The following is a 23,402-nucleotide window of genomic DNA, read 5'->3' as shown; positions in this document are numbered from 1 at the left end:
CCAAAGGCCTTCAAGCACATGTCAGGACATTACTGCAGGGGTTTGGTGAGAGCAGAGGGCACTGAGGCCCCCAGCCCATGCCCTGACCAGCTGAGACACAGAAGCAGCCTCTGCAGGCTCTGGTGCACAGAGCCCTTGATGTCCATGGCCCCAGGACATGAGAATGCCCTAAAAGTGGCAAGGGACTAGTCCGTGCTGGAAGGCCTGGAACTGCTCTAATAGCTCACCACAATAGAAGTCACTAGCCATCCTCTGGTGGACACAAACCCCAAGGACGGCCCCCCCATGGGGTCTCCAAAATGGGGGCGGCCCAGACACCCCTGAACAGAGCTGGGCTCTGCCTCTGGCAATGAGCAGGCAGGAAAATGCACCAATGCCCTTGGGACACTCGATCCTGTGGGCCGCCAGGCAGGCAGGGGACCTCCTCCCAGAGGAGGTCCAAGGGAAGGGGCACCTACCTGCACAGCTTTTGCCTTTGGCCAGCAGCCACTGGTCCAGCTGCAGTTCCATGCATGACAGGCCCATGAGCATCATATCCTGGGGGAAAAAAGCAGTGAGGCTTGGTAGGCAGCACACAGAGCAGGGACAAGGCTAGCCCCTGGGCAGAGACGGAGGCTACAGATGGACAGATGGATGAATGGAGGGAGGGACAGATGGAGGAATGGGGGACGGGGGCATGGACAGATAGATGGACAGAGGGAGGGAAGGATGGAGGGATGGGGGAATGGACAGATGGATGGATGGAGGGAGGGAGGGATGGACAGAAGGATGGACAGGGAGAAGGACAGATGGAGAAATGGAGGAATAGGGGGATGGACAGATGGATGAATGGATAGAGGGATGGATGGAGAGGACAGATGGAGGAATGGAAGAATGGGGATGGACGGATGGATGGAGGGAGAGAAGGAAGGATGGATGGAGGGGTGGACAGAGAGAAGGACAGATGAGTAATGAGGGATGGGGGGATGGACAGATGGGCAGATGGATGAATGCACACGTGACAGTTGCAGAAATTGCTCACCCCATGGACAGATCCTCCACCCCTGCTTGGCCCAGACAGCCCCCCAGGACCCCTCGTTCCTTCATCCAACCTGCTTGGATGTTCTCTTTTCATTTCTGAACATGCCCCATCACAACCAAGCGGCCAAGCCCTCCCTGTGCCTGACGGCGTGTTCCATGGCTTAGGCCCCGCAAGATCCCTGCCCCTCATGGAGCCCAATCGCACCCTCTCATGTCTCTGCCTACCTCGGTCCTATGTGGACCTGACCAAGTTCCTGCTCACCCACCCCCATGGCTCCCTACTGCCTCCCTCCACGTGACTGCCCCTCCTGAGCAGCCAGCCAGCTCCCTGCTCTTCAGACACACACACACACACACACACACACACACACACCCCAAATCACTTGCAGAGACCCACATTCACACAGACACAACAGAATTACAGTCACACTCAGACACACACTCACCTGCAGAGAATTACACACTCAGCCCACTCACACACACATACGTCTGCACTCTCACACACACGCACACACTGGCTCCCACCTCTGTCCCTTGCACTAACTGCCCCCCAGCCAGGAGCACCACGCTGAATGCCTCTCCCTACATCAGAGCACTATCTCCCCATTAGTGCCTTCTGGGCAGAGAAGATTTCAGTCTCTATAGTTGTATCACAGTGCCTAGAACAGAGATGTGCTTCATAAATGCTGATGGACTGATCCTTTTCTGTGCAAATACTCCTCTCCCTTTAAGATGTGGCTCAGGTCTCCCCCTTCACTGAGGGAGGAAGCAAGAGCCGGGAGGCAGGAAACAACCCTGTTCCAGAGGAGCAGGAAGCCAGCAAAGGGAGATGGGGGCTGGCATTACAGGGGAGATAAAAGGAGGGCTCAGAAGCGGTTGGAAAGGGTGTTCAAGGAGTCTGGCCACATAATGAGACACAGGAGAAAGGAGGATGGGAAAAAGGAGATGGGGCAGCTAAGAGGGAAAGGGACTGCCCAACAATCGATGAGAAATTCAGGGTTGACAAAAATAATCACAAAAGTCATCTGGAAGAACAAAGGTCAAGAACTTCAAGGGAATCCATGGAACAAACATGAAGGCGGCCTCTCCACACCAGCTCAAAACCATCCAGGAGGGCCAAGAAACAGAGGGTTGGGTGAGCGGGCCAGGGGGTGGCGGCAACAACCGTGTTCTGATATCTAGTGTTTGGGGAATCCAAAGACCCTCGCTGTCAGGATGAGAAATCACCATCTGACAAAAACTACTGAAAAATCTGCAAAGCAACGTGACAGAAATGAGGCGCAGACCAACATCTGACACCACCCACCACAATGGGGTCAAAATGGAGACACGGTTTAGACATCAAGGGTGATGCCATAAGCAAATGAGAGGAGGAGGAACAGGAGACGAGATCATGACCAAACAAGAGAGAATGGACCACAGGAGATAAAACAGACAATTTCAATTCAATTTAATTACATTAAAATGTGCTGCACAAACAAAATCATTGCAGCTCAAAATTAGAAAAGCAGAAGAAATCCCGGCAGTAAATTTCTCTGAAAAAGTCTCATTCATCAAATATGTAGGAACAGAGTCAAATTTACAAGAATAAAAGCCATTTCCCAGTTAATAGTCAAAGGATAGAAGAGATAGTTTTCAGGGGATGAAATCCAAGCAATTAACAGTCAAATTAAAAATGCTCTATTGAAAGATGGTATCTAGGCTCTTTTTTTGATCACACCTATCAGATTGAATAACATGACAGAAAAGGAAAATTACAAATGCTACCGGGTATGGGGGAAAAAAAGGACACTGACCCACTGTTGTGGAGTTGTGAACTGGTCCAATCATTCTGGAGAGCAATCTGGAACTGTACCCAAAGGGCTAGAAAACTGCGCAAACCCTTTGATCCTGCAATGCCACTACTAGGCGGTCTGTATTCCCAAGAGATCGAAGAAAAAGGAAAAGAACCTTCATGCACAAAACTATTTGTAACAGCTCTTTTTGTGGTGGCAAAGAATTAGAAGTTGAGGGGCTGTCCATCAGCTGGGGGATGGCTGAATGACTGGCACATTGTTGTGATGGAATTCTATCATGCTATAAGAAAGGCTGAGCAGGATGCTATCGGGAAACCTAGGAAGACATCTGAAGTGATGCAGGATGAAGTGAGCAGAGCAGAACACCGGACTGTGAAAGACCGAGCAAGACAACGATCCACGGCAATTTCAAAGAACTCACGATGAAAAACGCTCTCCACCTCCGGAGAGAGAACTGAGGAAATCTGAGCGCAGACTAAAGCAGATTTTCCTGTATTTCCGTCTTTGACCTGCCTTTTTTGAGAAATATGGATAATGTAGAAATTTGTTTTGCATGACTATATATATTTGTGATGAGTTTTGCCTTTTTAGCCTTCTTAATAGCTGGGGGAGGGAAAGGGAGAGAATTTGGAACTAAAAATAAAATAAAGTTGACATTCTTTTTAAAGGATAAACTCATTTCCAAAGAGCAACTGATTCAAAATTATGAGAGCGCTAATCCCCAACTAATACTTGGGTCAACAGAGAATTCTCAAAAAGAAGAAACCCGGGGGCAGAGCCAAGATGGCAGAATAGAAACAGGACTCCTGCACGGCTCTGGCTTCCACCTCCTCCAATACATGTAAAAAATTACTCTGAACAAACGTTAGAGCTACAGAACCCACAACGTGACAGAGAGAAACAACGCTCCCACTGAAGGGAGCTCAGCAGGTCGGCAGGAAGGCTCCATCGCAGGGCACTGGGAGCCAAGGGCAGTCCCCACTGAGCCACGGTTTAGCCCCAGGGCGGCCCCAAACAGCAGCAATAGCTGGAGCAAACTTCACAAGAGTAAATTAGCAGCAGCTGTAGCAGTTTCCAGACTTCTCAATCCACAAACGCCAAAGGCAAAATAAAAGGTCAGTGTGGAACTTTGTTGGGAACAGGGGGAGTGTGGTCCGACTGATGCCCTGGAGCGAGAAGCAGAGAAGGCACAGTAACTGCAACCACTGCTGCGTGGCTGCTTCCAGGGCTCTTGGCCTGCAGACTGTGGACAGACCAAACAACTATTCAAAGGGAAACCGCTTTTGCTTTGACCTGCCTAGATCAGGATTGCAATCTTGGGTGGTAGTCCTTGGGAGTGTGACCCAGTGAGCGTGTGGGGGCTGTAGATATGGCACCTCCTAATAGCTCTGGCAGCTGCAAAAACCCCAGCAATTTGGGACACAGCTCTCTCCACTCTGGAAACAGAGTTCTACCGTGGCAAAGAGCTCAAAAGTCAAGTAATTGGCTGACAATATGAGCAAGCAATGGAAGCACAAACAGACCACAGAATCCTTTTATGGGGACAAAAAGGATCAAGGCATGGAGTGGGAGGAAGACAGCAAAGTCAGAACTCCTGCATCAAAAGCCTCGAAGAAAAATATGAACTGGTTACAGGCCATGGAGGAGCTCAAGAAGGAGTCTGAAAGTCAAGTAAGAGAAGTGGAGGAAAAATTGGGAAGAGAAATGAAAATGATGCAAGAAAATCATGAAAAGCGAGTCAACAGCCTGCTAAAGGAGACCCAAAAATACACTGAAGGTAATAACACTTTAAAAAACTCAAATGGCAAAAGAGGCCCAAAAAGCCAGTGAGGAGAAGAATGCCTTAAAAAGCCAAATTTGCCAGGTGGAAAAGGAATTTCAAAAACTCACAGAAGAGAATCATTCCTTTAGAATTAGACTGGAGCAAATGGAAGCTAATGACTTTATGAGAAGTCAAGATGCTATAAAACAGATCCAAACAAGTGAAAAAATAAAAGGCAATGTGAAATATCTCACTGGAAAAACCACTGACCTGGAAAACAGATCCAGGAGAGATAATTTAAAAATTATTGGACTACCTGAAAGCCATGATCAAAAAAAGAGCCTAGACACCATCTTTCAAGAAATTATCGAGCAAAATTGTCCTGATATTCTAGAACCAGAGGGTAAAATTGAAATTGAAAGAATTCACCCATTACCTCTTGAAAAAGATCCCAAAGACCCCAGTTTTGGGGATAAGAACTCACTATCTGACAAAAACTGCTGGGAAAACTGGAATATAGTATGGCAGAAACTGGGCATAGACCATTATCTAACACCATATACCAAAATCAAGTCTAAATGGGTGTATGATCTAGGTATAAAGGTTGATACTGTAAGCAATTTGTGGAGAGGGGAAGACTTTATGACTAAACAAGAATTAGAGAACATTATAAAATGAAAAATGGACAATTTTGACTACATGAAATTGAAAAGCTTCTGTACAAACAAAGCCAATGTAACCAAGATTAAGAGGGAGGTGGGAAATTGGGAAAGAATTTTTACAACCTATGTCTCTGACAAAGGACTCATTTCTAAAATATACAGAGAATTGAGTCAAATTTATAAGAATACAAGTCATTCCCCAATTGATAAATGGTCAAAGGATATGAACAGGCAGTTTTCAGAGAAAGAAATTAAAGATATCTATAAGCACATGAAGAAATGCTCTAATTCACTATTGATTAGAGAAATGCAAATCAAAACAACTCTGAGGTACCACATCTCACCAGTCAGATTGGCTAAGATGACAAAACAGGAAAATGATAAATTCTGGAGAGGATGTGGGCAAATTGGAACACTAATGCATTGTTGGTGGAGTTGTGAACTGATCCAGCCTTTCTGGAGAGCAATCTGGAATTATGCCCAAAGGGCTATAAATACTTTCATACCCTTTGACCCAACAATACCACTCCTAGGGTTATATCCCAAAAAGATCATAGAAATGAGAGAAAGACCCATATGTACGAAAATGTTTATAGCAGCGGAAATTAAGGGGGTGCCCATCAAATGGGGAATGGCTGAACAAGTTGTGGTATATGCATGTTATGGAATACTATTGTGCTATAAGAAGCGAGGAGCAGATGGACTTCATATTTACCTGGAGAGGCTTCTATGAACTAATGCTGAGTGAGAAGAGTAGAACCAGGAAAAATTTGTACACAGTTACAGACAGAACGTATGTGTAATGACCAATTTTAATAGACTGGACTTTTCTCAGCAATGCAGTGATATAAGTCAATCCCAAAGGACTCATGATGGACAGAAATATGTGCATCCAGAGAAAGAACTAGAAAGAACTGAGTTCATATCCAGATGGAAGCAAAATACCTGATGTTTTTCCTTTTCTTGTTTGGTTTTATGTCCTCTTTACCATTTTTCATTCCATCTGATACAATTTGTCTTTATAACCTGACTGATGTATAATGTGAAAGTATTTACAGATCCTATACTTGACTGTATGCTGCCATGAGGGAGGAGGGGAGGGAGGGGGACAAAATGTGAAAATCAAGGTATTGTGGAATTGAATCTTGTAAACTAAAAGTAAACAAACAAATTAATGAAAAAGAAAAATATCCCCAAAAGAAAACTCCTAAGAATATTATAGCCAAATTCCAGAGTTCTTATGTCAAGGAGAAAACACTGCAAGCAGTCAGGAAGAAACAATTTGAGTATTGTGGAAACACAATCAGGTTAACACAAGGCCTAGCAGCTTCTAAATTAAAGGATTGAAGGGCTTGGAATATGATATTCTGGAGGTCAAAGGAGCTAGGACTAAAACCAAGAATCACCTGCCCAGCAAAACTGAGTATAATGCTACAGGGAAAAATATGGTCATTCAATAAAATAGAGGACTTTCAAGCATTCTTGAAGAAAAAAACCTGAGCTGAACAGAAAATTTGACTTTCAAATACAAGAAGCAAGGGAAGCATGAGAAGGTAAACAGGAAAAGGAAATCATAAGGAACTTATCAAAGTTGAACTATTCATATTCCTACATGGAAAAACGATAATTGTAACTCATATGACTTTTCTCAGTATGAGGATAGCTGAAGGGAATATACATTTGTGTGTGTATGTGTATGTTATATATACATATACATATGTAGAGGAGGATGTATGTGCATATAAATATATATGTGAGTGTGGGCATATGTATGTTCATGTACACATAGACAGAGGGCACGGGATGAGTTGAATATGAAGGGATGATATCTAAAAAACAAAATTAAGAGGTGAGAGAGGAATATAGTGAGAGAAGGAAAAAGGGAAAGATTAAGGTAAATTATCTGATATAAAAGAGGCAAGAGAAAACTGTTACAATGGAGGGCAAGAGCAGGAAGGTGAAAGGGAATGGGACAACCTGATGCTCATAGAATTTGGCCTAAGGAGGGAAGAACATACACAATTGGGTATCTTGCTCTACAGGAAAATAAGGGGAGTAAGGGATAAGAGGGGGAGGATAGGGCAGATATAGGGTGGATTGGGGGAGAGGGTAGTTAGAAGCAAACATTTCTGAAAAGGACAGGGTCAAAGGAGAAGATAGACTAAGTGGGGGCAGGACAGGATGGAGGGAAATATAGCCTTTCACAATATAACTACTATGGAAATGATTTGGGTAACTACCCATGTACAATCTATACTGAATTGCTTATCTTCCCAGTGGGGGTGGGTGAGGAGGGAAGAAGTGAAAAAAATCTGGAACTCAAAGTTTTAAAAACAAATGTTTAAAAATTGTTTTTTTACATGCAACTGGGAAATAAGATGCACAGGTACTGGGGTACGGAAATCTATCTTGTCCTACTAGAAAGTTAGGGGGATGAAGGGGGAGGATATAAGAGAGAACAGATTGGGGGAAGAGGTATTCAGTGGGCTTGCTATTTTGGGGTGGGGGGGTAGGGAAAAGACAGGGAGAGAAAAAATTGTAACTGAAAATCTTGTGGAAATGAATGTTGAAAACTAAAAATAAATTAATTAAAAATTTGGAAAAAAAAAATATAACACCAAGCACACACACAAAAAAAGAAGAAACCCAGGCTATCTATAACTACATGAAAAAAAAATGCTCCAAATTACTAATTAAAGACAATCAAAGTAATTCTGAGTTTGCACCTCATACCCATCAGAACGGCAGAGGACAAAAAAAGAGAAATGCTAACAGTTGCAGGAGTTATGAAGAAGTACCCAAGTAATAAACTCCCTGAAAGTAAGAATGGACCCAACAGGAGCCAATGACTCCGTGAGACAAGGAGAAATACAAAAACAAAATCAAGACTGAAAAAACAGAAGAGGTATCTCCTAGCAAAGACAACTGCCCTGGAAATAAGACCCAAGAGAAAATGTAAGTTTCCCTGGATAATCTGAATGCTACAACCAAAAAAAAAAGAGCCCAGGCATCATATGTCAAAAAATCTTAAGAGAAAATTGCCCAGAGCAAGAGGAAATATAATCCAGAGGATACCTCTTGAAAGAAACCCCAAAATAAAAACTGCCCAGAAACATTCCAGTCTTTCAGACATAGAGCTTGCAGGTCAAAGAGAAAGGACTGCCAGCCAGGAGACACAAAGAAAAATTCAAATCCCAAGGAGCCGCAGTCAGGTTTGTGCAGGATTTGGCAGCCACCACTGTGAAGAATCAGAGAGCTTAGAATAGTCTTCCAGAAGGCAAAGGCTATGGGCTTATGACCAAAGACGCCCTACCCAGCAGAAGTGAGTATACTCCTACAGGGGGTCCCTAATGATAAGACCATGGCTTATCTGACACCTGTGTCTGACCTTCAAATATCCTAAAGAGGTGTCACGAAAAAGATGAAACAGCAAACTTAAATGAGCAGCGCCAAGAGATCGAAACAGGCATGAACCGTCTATATTCACACACAGAGCCCTGACCCACCCATCCCTTCAGAGGCCTATCATCAGCAGGGTGCAGAGAGGGAGCTCTCCACCTCCACAGAGGAAGCCCGGGAGTGAGTCTGTTATGTCCTGGGAATCTGAAAGAATGCAAGTGGAGGAGAAGAGGAGGAAGACGTTTGTTGGGGGGAAGGGTAGGGGAAATTCTCATGCCTAATTGGGGTGCACAAGCAGGCACCCACACAAACAATGAGGAGAAGCGGCGAGGGAGTGGCTGACACCACAGCCTCCTCTCATCTGAACTGGTCAAAGGATGAAGCAGCAGCACGTACACAGGGGGAAAAACACTTCAGTCAACAGAGAAACAGCAGAAAAAGGGCAGAAGGAGAATTCAGAGAAAGAGGGTTGAGGGTGGGATAAGTCCTGAGACAGAGAGCTTCATGTGCAGCTTCCAAGAACAGAAAGCCGAGCAGTGCCCCTCTGGGGGGTGCTGAGCACGGCAGGGTCCGTAAGGAATTCGTTTTCCTTCTCATTTGGCGGGGAGGGGCAGAAGGGTGAGAAGACCGGTTTCTGCTGACTGAAAAAATTAAACTAAAAAGAATGCATTGACCAGACCCAGTGACACATCTTATGCAGTAAAGACCGTCCCAACACGGCCAACAAGGGGGAGCTGCGGATCTCCAATGAGCACAACAGCCCCCTGAGGGGCCAGACCTGACAAAGAGACAAGCTCTACCCCCCACCCCGCCAAAAGACGGGGGGGTGGCTTCAGCGTGAGTGCTCTGTTCTGTTTGACTTTGCACATCTGCTACAAAGCACTTACTTCATTTTATTTTAGTCTTAATTTTCAATGGTGTGGGAGATAGAAGTAGAAAAATATATTTGTTCTATAAAATTTTCAATTTTAGAAGAGAAAAAAATTTTTAAAAAGCAAATTGTAAAGGAGAAGATACAAATGAGGGAGAAAAGCCCCAGGAACTGGGCACTTTAAGTGGAGAACAGGAGGCAGCAGATGTAAACAGCAGGAATGCTTGGAAAGGGGAGGCCACTGCATCTGGGAGCGGAGCAGGGACGGGGCCCGGCAGAGCCAGCAGGCTCAAGGCTGAGCCGCTTGTGGAAAAGGCCTGAGTGTGCCCACAGTTGTCAAGGAAATGGAGGGAAGAAGAGGGACTGAGAGGAAGAAGGGGAGCAAAAGAGGAGGGGAGAGAGGGACAGACAGAGGAGAAACAGAAGACGGATGGAGGGAGAAAAGGAAAAGGAGGTCAGGAAGGATCAGAGAAGAGACAGAGACAGGCCTCGAGCTCCCAGAGGAGATGGCCAGACAGGAGAGCATCAGGGCACGCACGGCATGAGGAGGCGAGCCCCTGAGGGAAGAAGAGACGGGTCTGAGGCCAGAACGCCACAGCTCTCCCCAAAAGGCGGTCGGGCCCTGGCGGAGAGAGCATCACAGGAAGGTGAGCCAGGGCCGGGCCGAGGCACGCCCGTACCTTGATGTGCCGGTCACTGCAGTCACGCAGCAGAGGGTTCGGCAGACCACTGCTGTGCTTTCGCCAGCTGCTGTAGATGCTGAGGACCACCTGGCCCAGGCCTGGGGGCCACTTCACAAGGAACTGCAAACTCATCACCTTCAGGTACCTCATCATCAGCTCCAGGAGGCCACCATTGTTCATGTTATCCAGAAGAAACTTATGCACATCCTGCTGTTCTAAAGAAAAAGGAATTCACCTCCACTGTGAGAGCAATCCAAGTCACAGCCTGAGGCCGGCGCCCAGAAGAGAGCTGCTCTCCCAGCTGGGGCTTCCCTCTCGAGGGCTGGCCATCGTCTGAGGGCCAGGTCCCAGAAAAGGGGGGTCTCCTGGAAGCCAGCCCAGAGCTCTGGGCTCATAAGAGAGAAGCCTTCCCTGCCAGGGTCTCCCAGGGGCTGTCTCGGCCTTGGCCTGAGGCCTAGAGTCCTTAAGACAGCAGGTCAGCTTAGCAGCAAACCCCAAAGCCAACTGGTGTGCGGTGAGGGAAGGGCCCCCAGGTAGGTCAGAAGGGCCCAAAACTACCTGTGACCAAGGGACACGGAAGCCAAGAAGGGGTAAGAGAAAAGAGACGAGCAGGGCTGGGCAGGCGGCCAGACTCCTACCTGATGCCACGAACGTGGTAGAGTCGAAGGACAGCCTGGGAGTGCCCACACTGGGGAAATCCTCCTGCTTAATTTCTGCCTGGACCTCGTAGCTACTGAAGGGGTCATCGTCCTCCTCAGGGTCTAGTTTTCTTAGCCTGTACCAACACAGTCCAGAAGGTCAATGCCCCAAGCTCGCCCAGCCATCACTGCTCTGTGACGTATACACTTCCCAGGGGTCAGAGAAACAAGGGGCATCACCAAGCCCCTAGGCCCACCACTCCGGACTGGGCTGACCCTACCCCAGGGGAACTTTTCAGTCTGTTACACCTTCTCCCTCTCTTGGATCCCGGTGCTCCAGAAGCCTCGCTCCCCTCTCAAGGCAGGCCCTGCCCAACTAGCAGTCGCCCCAAGGCAGACTGCTGTCCCACAAAGCCCGCTGCAGGCTGGACACTCCCTGAGGGTGTCTGGAGGCCGCTCCCACCGCACGGGGCCAAAGGGGAACTCATCACCAGCCTCCCCATCACATCACTGCGAAGCTGCCAAAAGGCCGCTCCCCTCTGAGCGTGGGGAGGGGACTGCACTGGTCTAAAAACAAGAGGCATCCATAACAACACATTTCAAAAGAAGACGCGAAATCTCACAAACTTTTTCCACTTTTCCATAGTTTATGTTTCTTTCCAATGGGTCTCTGGACGAGTTTTCTGTTAACTCTGCACCGCTTAACAAGGAGCCACTAGGGGGCACTGTCCTGGCATCAGGGAGACCTGAGTTCAAATCCTGCCTGAGGCACTTACTAGCTAAGTGACTCACCTTTTGCCTGCCTCAGGTTCCTCATCCGTGAAACGGCTGTGAAGACAAAACGATCAAGCCTAAAACTGCTCTCTTGATGGCGGCTGTTACTAAACTGAGACTGGTCAGCTATCGCATTTTACTGGGATAAGAAGCGTCACGGCTCCACATTTCCACCAAAAAAGGGGCACAGGAGAACAGAACATTGGCCACGAGCTCATGCTCAGCCCGGTTTGGCATTCAATGTACGTGGGCCCGCTCCACCCACGGAGCCCTGGACCCTCAATTTCAGCAGCATGCCGGCCTCCCTCACACTGACCCGACGTCCTCGGCTGGTGTAAAGGTAACGGGATTTGAATCCAAAGATCCCTTTGTGCTGGCAAGGGTAGCAGGTCAAGCCTCTTCTGAGGAAACAGAAGGTATGAACTCCTGTCTCCTGCTGCTGATGTAACAGGGAGGGGTTGGATGGCACAGGCTGTGTGTATAAGAAAAGCCCCAGAGAGGCACAGGCAGAATTTCTAGGGACCAGCATCTGGTGGCAGAGCAGCTACAGAAGAGAGAATGGAGAACTGAGCCAGAATGTCCTGAGAGCCTGTGGTGGTGGAGCTTCTGAAGAGCAGCCCAGGAGCCCGGAGCCCGGAGCCCGGAGCCCGGAGCCAGGAGCCCAGGAGCCCAGGTGACGGAGGAAGCATGACTGGGAGGCTGAGACTTTGTTTGTTTGCAGCTTGGTTGAGCCTTGAATTCCTGGGAACAGACATGGTGAAGGAGCTGACATGGACCAGACCCTGGGAACTTCAGTGTGGAGCAGGACCCGCCCAGATAGCCGGACAAGGAACTGGGAGCTGTCTGCCAGTGAGCCCAGGTGACAGTCTGGTGAACCCAGGTAGAATCTGGGACCATGGAAGGGGATCCAGGGAATCTGAGAAGAGGCCCCAAGTCAAGATTAAAAGACCTTTCCCAGGGTACTGAGTAATTATGGAATTATAGTTTACTAGTGACCTAGGGGTGGAGGGTTTTGTGTATGATACTTAGTAATTGATTGCTGAATAAGTGACTGATTGAGTTAATCAACACTTTGCCCCATAAGTGGAAGACTTTGACTCTTGTACTTTGAGATGACGGTTCTTTGTTCTAAATATTGTGACCACTTTGGTGAGAACTATGTGGCCATTTTAATGACAAGCTGTTTGTAAATATAAGTTGTGATATTGTGAGTACTGTACCTTGATATTCTGTGAAAGTTTTGCTTTGATTTGTTATGGAATAAATAGTTTTCACTATACTGTGTAATCAGAACCTTAAAAGCTGTTCACAGCAGCATTCCTCTGGAAAGCTTCTGTGCAGGGCATTATAGCTGGGACCCTGCTTCCCAGGGCCCCCACTGTCAGTGCTGACCAATGGCTGAGGCTTCTCAGTCTGGCCAGCCCTAGCCAAGCAGAAGGCAGAATATCTATTTTCTTCTTTTTAAAAAAGTTTATTTTCAGTTCCAAATTCTCTCTCTCCTTCCAACCCCCTCTCTCATCCATTGAGAAAGCAAGAAATACAATAATACCCATGATCCATACAAAATCTTGCCAAAACATTTCCACCTCGGCCACGTTGAAGGAAGAAAAGAAAGGAGTCCATGAGCTGTCTCTGGAGGGGGCAGCATCTTCATCACGGCTCCTTCAGAACTGCCTGGCATCACTGCACTGTTGGAAGGAGCTAAGCCATTTACAATTCTTCCCTGTGCGTCCTTCCTGTTGCTATGTACAACATGCTCCTGGTTCTGCTCCCCTCACTCTGCATCAGTTCACATAGGCCTTTCCAGGGTGTTTCTGAAATCACCTGCTTGTCATTTCTTACAGCACAATAGTATTCCATTACATTCATGCACCATGACTTGTTCACGCCATTCCTTCAACGTCCCATTCGTCAGCACCACAAAGGGAGCTGCTATAAATATTTAGGTGGCCTTGCTGGGTCGGAGGGTACGCAGTGTGACAGCCCTTTGGCCATGGCTCCAAATTATTCTCCAGAATGGCTGGACCAGCTCACAACTCCACCAACAGTGCATGACTGTCCCAACTTCCCATACTCCCTCCAACACAGCCAACTTCCTTTTCTGTCATATTAGTCACTCTGAGAGGTGTGAGGTGGTAGCTCAGAAATGGTTTAATTTCTATTTCTCTAATGAAGAGAGATTTAGAGCATTTTTTTTTCACGTGACTACAGATAGCTTTGATCTTTCAAAGGGTATGGTAACATCCATGGCGAGTAGAGTTTACTTAGTTTTATGATGGCTCAAGACTGATAAGTCTGGTCTTAAGGCCGCTCTCTCCTAGGCCCCAATCTCCCTTTCTTCTGGCACTGTGATCGGCTGAACGAGTGTGTACCAGCTCTGCTCGGCGTCAGAGAATGTGGGGAGCCTTTTATTCGATGGCCCCCACTGACAACAAAGCTGATCTCCAGGCCCCATGGAGGCTGTGAATGAATGGCCCATCCCAGCTGCTGCTTCATATCCTCGCCCCTCCACCAAGGACCCCACCTGCCACCCCAGTCCTCGGAGATTTGGCAGAGAGGAGCTGGGAGGCTCCTTGAGGCTGGGGCCCTCGCCTCCATGTCCCTACTCTATGGAGCCACCTGGATAACTGGCCAGGCCTTCCAACACAAGGTGACATCTGACCTTGCCCCTCACTGTGTCCCTAAGATTGGGTTGAAGGGGGAGGACCAGCCACCACCTGGTATCCCTTTAATTGGCCTGTCCAGGAGGGCACTCTCGGGGAGCAGAGACACAGGCTAGGACAAGGGCATCACCTGCATCTGCCTTCCACTACAGAGCCAATCGGGGCTTCTTCCACGAGGTTCCAAGTCTGCCCTTCACTGTTCCTTCTGACCGAGCCACCATGGCTTGCAGGACAGTTGGAGCCCCTCATTCAGGCCCTTTGCCGAGGAGCACCTGGGCCACTGTCTCCATTCTCCCAATCCCCGTCCCCCTCCACCAACCACCCCGGCTTCTCACTCCTAAACACTTGCCACAGAGTGGCCTGAAGCCAGGACCTGGCAGGATCCAGACTCCAACCAAGCTGTCATGCTGGCTGCCCCTCCCTCCTTTCCTCCTCATCCTTCCCACTGGCTCAGCCCAGGAAGCCTTCCCCGTCTCCCCCATTGTCAGCAATAGAAGCATTCAATGCTTCTTCCTACATTCCTAGTCCCCCTCCTAAATTACGTGCTATCTGTGGACCTGTCTGACCTAACAGTGCTTTGGCCTTGCTGTCCAAGACCTCAGAGGATGGACACTGGCTCACCGTGGTGCCCAGAGGCCAGATGCCCAGCACAGTCTGGGCACACAGGAAGCAGCTGCTGGGCCCTCCAAATAGCGGCACACATCCCTTTGTCTGTGTCCTAGCCTGACAAAGCCTTGCACCGAGGAGGGAGGCCACATCTCACGCCTCCATCACCCAAGGGTTCCATTGGGCTGGGGCTGCTTTCTCACACAGGCTGGCCCTTCTAGACTGACTGACCCCCAGAGCCAGCAAGGGCCTGTCTCCCGCCTCTCCCCAGGATGGCAGGCCTCACTGTCCCCACCTCCATCACAGCCCATCCCTTCTTCACATCACCTTGAAGGCCTTCCCTGCCCACATGGAGGTCCCATGTCCCAATTCAACAGTGATCCTTCCCCTGGCCCATAATCGAGTCCCCAGGCCTGGCTTGATGGCGCACAAAGTGCACTAAGGAAAAATGGCTGGCTGGCCTGGGGAGCACATGGCACACACAACAAGCAGCCTCCCCACTGAGGGTCAGCCCAGGAAGGGTCCTCATGGCATCACTGCCCAAAGATGGGTCTAACCCCCATTCTCCTGAAGAGAACGTGGAGGCTCAGGAAGAAGGGACATACCCTGGGTCCCCCACAAAGATGGCTCCCTCCTCCCTGTCTGTCTGCTCACACCTCTGAGCTGGTGACAGGGGCTCCTGGGGGGCTCCTATCCCCCATACCCAGGCTGCTGGTGCCAGCCAGGCGCTCCCCAAGGACAGGGTCTGCGGGCACATTCACAGAGAGACGCCCTGTGCATTGGGGCGGGCTCCCTGCTCTCTGGATGACCTCCACATGGCAGAAAGAAGGTGCCAGGGCCACCGAGGCCTCGCTGCCCTGCTCCCACCCCATCCACCTAGAGGTCATCCCCAGTACCTGGGAGGCAGGAACTTGAGCAGCAGCTCCTGGAAGTCAACCTTCTCTTCCTTCTTACACTTGGTGTTGCGGACACGTGCAGACCGTCTCTTGGCTGTCTCCCCGCTCTCCTCGGCCACTGGCCTCTTCCGCTTGACGCCCTTCTTGGATTTGTCTGCCCCAGAGGCATCCCCTGCATGGTGAAGCCAGTGGTCACAGAGGGTCATGGGCTGGGCATCCAGGGCTCCACGGCAGCCAGAGCCCAGGGAGCGCACACACATGCACTTATGCAAACACACGCCCATACTGTGCAAACACACGCCCACACCATGGACACACACGTGTGTACACGTGCACACACACATATGCACGCGCGCCATGTAAACACATGTGTGCACATACCATACACGTGTACTCATGCAAACACGCGCACACATCACAGACATACACGCCCACACCATGCACACACATGCCCACGCAAACACGCACACACCACACACGTATGCACACACCAGGCACACACACATATACCATGCAAACACACCACACAGAGAGAGAAATGATTCAGAGCCTCCAATGCTGAGAGAGCCACCATCCCCCCTTCTCTAAAGTCCAATCTTAAAAGGCCCAGCCTCCTGAAGACATGCTGAGAATGAGACTGGATGAGTCTTCTTTCTCAGATGTCCTGGGAGCAGCTCCTGGGCTCTGCTTGGGCTTGGGGTGCAGCCCCAGGCTGGGGGAGGGTCTGGGTACGGGCAGAGTCTCTGTCTAAGGGGGCCATGATGTCGCTCTCAGCCCCTCATTAACTGTTCTCAAATCCAGGGGTATTCCCACCTTCGGAAATACCTACTCTTCAAGGCCATCTAGACAGGGAGCCCCTACCATGATGGTCTTTGGTCTGAGAGAGAAGGCCAGATGACCCTCCTTTCATTAATCAAAATGCTAGCCTTAGGGATAAAAGGACTAAATTGTTGATCAGAGAAACGCAAATCAAAACAACTCTGAGGTACCACATCTCACCAGTCAGATTGGCTAAGATGACAAACCAGGAAAATGACAAATGCTGGGGAAGATATGGGAAAATTGGAACACTCATGCATTGTTGGAGGAGTTGTGAACTGATCCAAACATTCTAGAGAGCAATCTGGAACTGTCCCCAAAGGGCTATAAAAATGTGCAACACCACTTCTAGGGCTGTGTCCCACAGAGATCACACAAGTGGGAAAAGGACCCACATGGACAAAAATATTGATAGCAGCTCTTTTTGTGGTGACCAAGAATTGGAAATCAAGGGGACGCCTTCCATTGGGGAATGGCCGAACAAGTTGGGTTACATGAATGTAATGGAATACACTGCGCTATGAGGAATGAGGAGCAGACGGACTTCATGATAATCTGGAGAGACTTCTATAAACTGAGGCTGAGGGAGGACAGCATTGCACACAATCACAGACACATCGTATCTGTGATGGCTGACTTTGACAGACTGGGCTCCTCTCAGCAATGTAAGGGTATAAGACAACTCCAAGAGACTCCTGATGGAAAAGGCCCATCCACAGCCAAGAATGATGGGTCACCACTTAAAAGAGATTCTATGAGTCAAATTCCAAAGCCCCCAGCTCATCGATAAAATATTAAAAGCGTCAAGATTAAAGCAATTTAAATATGGCAGTGGCACAATTAGACTCACACCAGACCTAGCAGCAAAGGCATTAAAGGACTGCAGGTCTTGAAACACACCATATCGAAGGGCAAAAGAACTGGGGCTATGCCCAAAAATATCATACCCTGCAAAGTTAAATGTTATCCTGAAGGAAAAAAAATGAACATTTGACAAACTCTCAGACTTTAAAGACTTTGTGAAAAAAAAATTTGAACTTAATAGAAGATTCAACATATAAGAACCTAGAGAAATATAAGGCATATAACAAAAACTGATTATAAGGGATCCACAAGGACAGACCGTTTACTTTTTATATATGTAAAACATAAAGCAGATGTCTAAGATTCTTGCCAATAATTGGGTAGTTTATAAGAAAGATTGAGATAAACCTGAGTATGATATGAATTTAAAAAGTAAAACCATTTAGCAACAGCTGAAAAGAGAAATTCGTTTATACAAATGAGGTGCAAGAGGAAGAATCAACACCGAGGAATTCGATGGGGGAGGAGGGCTGGTAGTTCTGGTAACCTTTCTTTTTTGTTTTTTAAGCAATCGGGGTTAAGTAACTTGCTCAAGGTTACATGGCCAGGTGTTTCTGGGTGGGTGCTGAGTGTCTGAGCCCAAATTCGATCCCCAGGTCATCCCGACACTGGAGCCGGTGCTCTTACTCGCTGAGCCACCTGGCCGCCCCTGGTAACCAACTTTCATTGGGAATGGGTTTAAGAGGGAACAATACATTTATTTAGAAGAGTATAAAGTCTTCTAAATTCAGAAGAAATAAAGAGGTAGGGGCATAGGGAGGGGGGAGGATGAGAGAATAGGTAAAAGGGGGTCTTTAGATTTATGGGAAGGTGAGCATAGGGGAGGGATCTCTGGAGGGGGGTAGGCTAGTCACAGGAGGGCAGGGTAGTGGGTAGAAGTGAAGCAGAGGAGGCAGGAGGGACAGGAAACAAGGGACAGGCACAGACATAAAAGCACAGGAGTAGAACAGTTTTGGGAAGGCACATGCCTACATATGTATGTATGTATGTCTCTATCTACAGCTATGGAGAAACATGTCCAAGCTTCATTGTGGCCTTCTGGGGTGGTGCCCAGCAGAGAAGAAAACTGCCAAGGAAACAGAGAGAAGACGGACAGCTCTCAACACTCATCACTTCCTTGGAAGGAAGATTGACTGTGCCGTGTTCTGCCCTGCACACGACTTCGTATTTAAGCTCCGATGTTCAAGCTTAAGATACGTGTTTGTTTCCTTTCTCCATTCCCCGTTTGCATTCTGGCCAATTAGGGAGTTTGCTGGAGATGGAAGCAGACTGCCTGCTCTCTTTTGGGCATCGTTTCGTTCCTCCTTTCTCATTCTCCACTCTGCTGGTTACAAGCCTTCTTTACAACCTAACTAATGTTTAATGTGAAGGCCGCCATGGGGGGGAGGGGGGAGAAGGAGGGGGAGAAAATCTGGACTCAAGGGATCGTGGAGCTGAATGTTGTAAAACAAAAATAAACAATTTTTTTAAAAAATGACTAAATTACCCAGAAACTGTGTTTCAATCCAACCTTTTTAATCACCACACACACTTCCTGACTGTGTGAACCTGGGCATGGCCTTCACCTGACTGAGCCTCAGTTTCCCCCACGAGGTACCTCCCAATTCGTGCCCGATGTGGACCGAGGATCACCCCCAGCCTTGGAGAGGATGCTGCCAGCGCCCTCAAACAGGGGCCCCTGCCCACCCTCTGTCAGTACACGCCCAGCCCCGACTCACCTAGAGGAGCAACGACCTCCAATAAGCTCTGATTAGGGAGAGAAAAACTGGGTGCCATAGCGGTGTAGGAGAACAGTGGCTCTGGTGTCGCAGCCACAGCAGGGGCGGGTGGGGAGACGCTGATGGTGGCAGAAGGCGGGGCAGGGACGGAGAGCACGGCAGGGTCTCGGTACTCTGAGAGCGCGATTCTCTTGCCCAGGCTGGGCTGAGGCGGGTCACAGGATGTGAAGTGGGCGTAGCTGGCCAGCAGGCTCTCCCCAAGGCACTTCCACCTGCACAGCCAGAGGTAAAGGCAGGGCCCGGCCTGTGGGCACCCACCTGAGGTCCCCCCAAGTGAGCCGGGCCTGGCTCTGCCCCTCCCAATGAGGGTGCGGGGAGGAGGGGCTCCACTCCGGCCTCCCCTGCCCCTCAATGCGGGCTGGCAGCCTTCGGCCCTGCTCTGCCCAGCCCGGCGAGCGGCCCTTTCTGGGCTCAGAGGACAGGGAGGGACCGAGGGCCAGGCCAAACTTCGGGGCTCCTCGCCATCATGGCACCTTCAGGGAAGTGGCCGGTACTCGCTGGCACCGCGCCGTGGATTGTCCCTCACGGGGAGGGACCACTCCAGGGGTCAACAGCAGCAGAGGCAGGCACGGGACCCTACAGCCCTAGGCTAGACGCCTCCTAACAGGGAGGTCAGCCAACAGCGACCCTCAGGGAGGGGCCCCCTCAGCACCCTGGGGGTCGGCTCCTCAGCGCCCATCTTGATTCTGTCATTCGGAGGCCCAAGGTCTTTCTCCCCAGCAGACGCAGGGGAGAAGGGAGAAGCTCTTTGCTCTCCGCAGAGAAGCCTGTGCCCCCCTCCAGGAATGCCAGGGCCACTGAGATGCCTCACCCACCCTCTGCCCGCCCCCAAGGACCTACGTGAAGAAGGGAATGGGCTGAGCCAGATGCAGGTCTGCCTCCTTCTCGCGCACCAGCAGTGCCTGCCTCTTCACGCGCAGGTCCAACGCCTCATCAATGATGGCCTTCGTCTCTGCGGCGCTCACAGTCACATCATGGATCGACATGTCACTAGGACCCAGGAAGAGAGAGGAAAGACTGGAGGGCTCTGACTGCGGCTTCCGTGAGCGAGGCCATCACTGACCATCCCAGCCTTGGGGAGGGGTCCTTGGGGTGACCCCAACCAACACCCCAGGAAAGTGTGGCAACTTCACGTGCCAGGAGCCCTGCTCCTAGACTCCTGAGGGAGACGGGATCATCCAGCAGACCCCTGAGCGCCCACTGCAGGCTGCCGGGGGACCAGGGGTCTGAAGGAGGCAGCCAGAGCTCAGGGCACAGGCTCGAGACGGGATGTGGGGGGGCCGGGCCAGCAGGAGCACAGAGTGAGAGAACCACGTTCAATAAGCAGAGGGGTCTCCAGATGGGCCCAGACCACCCATCCACCTCCCCAGGGCCTCCAAGAGGCTGCCTGAGGCATGAGAAGAGCCACCATCCCTGGAGGGACGTCAGGCCAGGCTAGGAAGAGCTTGGGAAGAACAAAGTGAGGGAGCAGAGGCCAGCCCTGCTGAGAGTGTGCAGCAAGCCCTACCCGACAGCCCTCAGCTCTCGGCAGGGGAGGAAGGGGGAAGCGAGGGAGATGCAGGACAGAAGCCGGGCCCCCTACTACTTTGTGGGCCCCTACCCAGGTGCCCAAGAAGGGAGGGGAGGGCCACAAAAGCCTCAGAACTGTCACCAGAGGAGGGGCCAAGAGGGCAGAGAAGCAGGAATGCAGGTGTTCCCCTCCCCCAAACCTCCGCCACGTGTGTCCACAATATAAATAGGTGGACTCGATCCTGGTTGAAAAGACCCAAGCAAGTCACAGTGAGTTACTGGGCAGGCCCAGCCAGGCATGTGCTAGCGCCCAGGGCACAAGGAGAACCCAGGTCCGCCCTGGGGTGCCTCTGAGGTAACAGGTCCAGGGGGGACCGAACAGAGGAGGGCACCTGGTGCTCGTGAGCCCACAGTGGCTGGGGGGCTTTAAGCCCATTCTGAAGGCTGCAGAGGAGCTGCCGGGCAGGACTCCCAGGCCAAGGGGCAAAGCGCAGCAGCATCTCCTGTGCCACCCCTGACCTCACGTCACAGCAGCATGACCAGCCAAGCCAGCCCTAAGCCCAAATCCACAGAATGGGCAGACCCCAAAGGAATCCCCCCAAGGAGCCCTTTGGGCAGCTGGGAAGCTCAGGACACACACGCAGAAGAACGCGGCCTGCGCACAAACACAACCAGACTTTCTGAAGGGACCGAACAAATGAGGAACAAGAGAAGTGACATGAAAGGTCTGAGGAGAAACAGGGACAAGAAGCGAGAAGGCACCGGGAAAGGAGGAGGCACAAAGCAGGTCTCAAAGGAGTGCACCCAAGTGATCCCAGAACAGCTGTTCCACTGTGGGCCACGGGCCAGCACCCGCCAAGGAAGAAGACATCACGTCCCGCTGAGCTCCAGGCAGCAACCCTCAGGGCCACGGGCCAGCACCATGCAGGGGCACACAGCTGGGAACTCGACACACAAATGGGCCCTGCATGGAGCCTGCCCGAGGAAGACAGCACGGGTGCGGAGGAACCCTGAGGCACAGACACACACAGGAGGGAAGAGAAGCAGAGGCAAGTCACCGGGAATGTCCAGGGATCAAGAATGAACAGCCTACACTCCAATACGGGGCCCTTTGGAGCGCCATCAGCAACAGGGTCACAGAGGGAGCCTGGCAGTGGGTCTGTCGGGGCTTAATGAGCTTAAGAACAAACAGAGGGAAGAAGGGACATTTCACTCCTCAGGGAAACAGGAGGAAAAGGGGAAAAGGAGGTGGGAAAAATATAGGGAGGGTGGTAAGAGAAATCAGTCCTAAGCAAAACAGACTCTGTTGTTTCAGTCCTGCCTATTTCTTCTGTCCCCGTTAGAGTTTTTCTAGGCAAAGACACTGGAGTGGCTCGCCATTTCCTTCTCTAGCTCACATTACAGATGAGGAAACTAAAGCAAACAGGGTTAAGTGACTCGCCCAGAGTCACACAGCTAAGTGAGATCTGAACTCCGGAATAGGAGTCTTCCTCACTCCAGGCCTGATGCTCTGTCCACGGTGCCCCCAGCTGGCCACCTAGCTACCTAAAAACAAACTCTACGGACATACAAAAATATTTCTAACAGCTCTTTTCATGGTGGCAAAGAAGCAGAAGCCGAGGGAATGGTACAGAAACGTGACTCAGCGTCATTGTGTCAGAGAAGGCCGGAAGACTCTGAGAGAATGAGGGCTGCCCCGCCCTCCTCAGACAAAGCACAAGCACGCTCGAGGACTGGACTTTGACTGGACATGTTGGTAATGGTCCTCAGTCTTTCTCAAATGGGGGGTGGAGGAGAAGAGAACAGAAATAAGAACAAAGTGGATTTTTGCTGACCGAAAAAAATGGGTTATTTTTCAACGGCTCAAGACGGGAGGGCACTGGGCAGTGGCCAGTGTGACAGTCCTGAGGCTGGGTCCAGGAGCCAGCCTGGGAGAAGGCCCAGGCCCTCGGGCTGCAGAGAGCCCACCTGGAGAGCACATCATCCCCACTCTGAGGGGGACAGCGATGGTGGCTGCTCACTGCCTGGGAGTCACAGCAAATGGCGTGAGGAGGAGAAGGGTCATCGGGAAGCAGGGCCCACAGGTCCAGAGGACAGAGCCAGTGCAGGGCTGAGTGAGGGCCACAGCTGACCAGCCGAGGCAGGCCTGCACGGGCCCTCCAGTATAAGGGGCCGCCTCTAGCCACCCGTCCTATGGTTCCACGATAAACATGCCCCCAGAAGGACCTGACACTGGTGTTCTGTGCTGATTGGGCCCCCTCTCGCTACGGCATCTGTGACAGAACATGAGACGAGGACGTCCTGAAGGAGATTCCTGCAGACGACTGCTCGGCCTGGAGAGGGCCTGGAGCAGGACAGGTGGGATGAGGGAGAGCCGAGGGGGCCGCCCCAAGAGCTGTGAATGGCTGACTGAGATGAGCTTCCCAACAGCATGAGCTATGCGGATTCACAGCTGGTGATGAGTGTATTCACCCCAGGTGCCCCGAGGGGAGCTCAGACAACACCAAGACTGTCCCCACCACGTCTAGGATTTGGGGGAGAGAAAACAGGCCCCACGAGAAGGAGTGATGGGAAAAAGGAAAGCAAGACGGCCATCAGTGCAACCCCCACAGCTGACACAGCCTCCCCTCCTGCAGAGTAAAGCAGGACCACGAGGCCAGAC

General features: G+C 50.4%; 2 protein-coding genes and 1 pseudogene across 2 annotated transcripts in view; 1 reads left to right on the top strand and 2 right to left on the bottom strand.

Annotated features, from left to right (window-relative positions):
• Positions 1 to 23,402, top strand: part of LOC138167675 (zinc finger protein 850-like) — a 762,790-nt pseudogene that overhangs the window by 227,382 nt on the left and 512,006 nt on the right.
• The window catches only part of SUSD2 (sushi domain containing 2), a 423,767-nt gene that overhangs the window by 94,049 nt on the left and 306,316 nt on the right, over positions 1 to 23,402 (bottom strand). The window lies entirely within an intron of this gene.
• CABIN1 (calcineurin binding protein 1) overlaps positions 1 to 23,402 on the bottom strand; it is a 91,362-nt gene that overhangs the window by 59,249 nt on the left and 8,711 nt on the right. The window contains exons 8-13 of the mRNA XM_069096603.1: positions 20,072 to 20,221; positions 19,172 to 19,443; positions 15,771 to 15,942; positions 10,832 to 10,968; positions 10,191 to 10,408; positions 459 to 537 (exon numbers count right to left, since the gene is read on the bottom strand). Coding sequence (XP_068952704.1) covers positions 459 to 537; positions 10,191 to 10,408; positions 10,832 to 10,968; positions 15,771 to 15,942; positions 19,172 to 19,443; positions 20,072 to 20,221 — 1,028 coding nt within the window. The remainder of the gene's footprint in view (positions 1 to 458; positions 538 to 10,190; positions 10,409 to 10,831; positions 10,969 to 15,770; positions 15,943 to 19,171; positions 19,444 to 20,071; positions 20,222 to 23,402) is intronic.

This window comes from Petaurus breviceps, unplaced genomic scaffold (assembly GCF_028583685.1).
Source record: "Petaurus breviceps papuanus isolate PSGF00001 unplaced genomic scaffold, PetGlider_PUasm1.0 287, whole genome shotgun sequence".
Classification (NCBI taxonomy): domain Eukaryota; kingdom Metazoa; phylum Chordata; class Mammalia; order Diprotodontia; family Petauridae; genus Petaurus; species Petaurus breviceps.
Note: the sequence above shows the minus strand (reverse complement) of the source record. Positions and strands in the feature narration are given on the sequence as shown.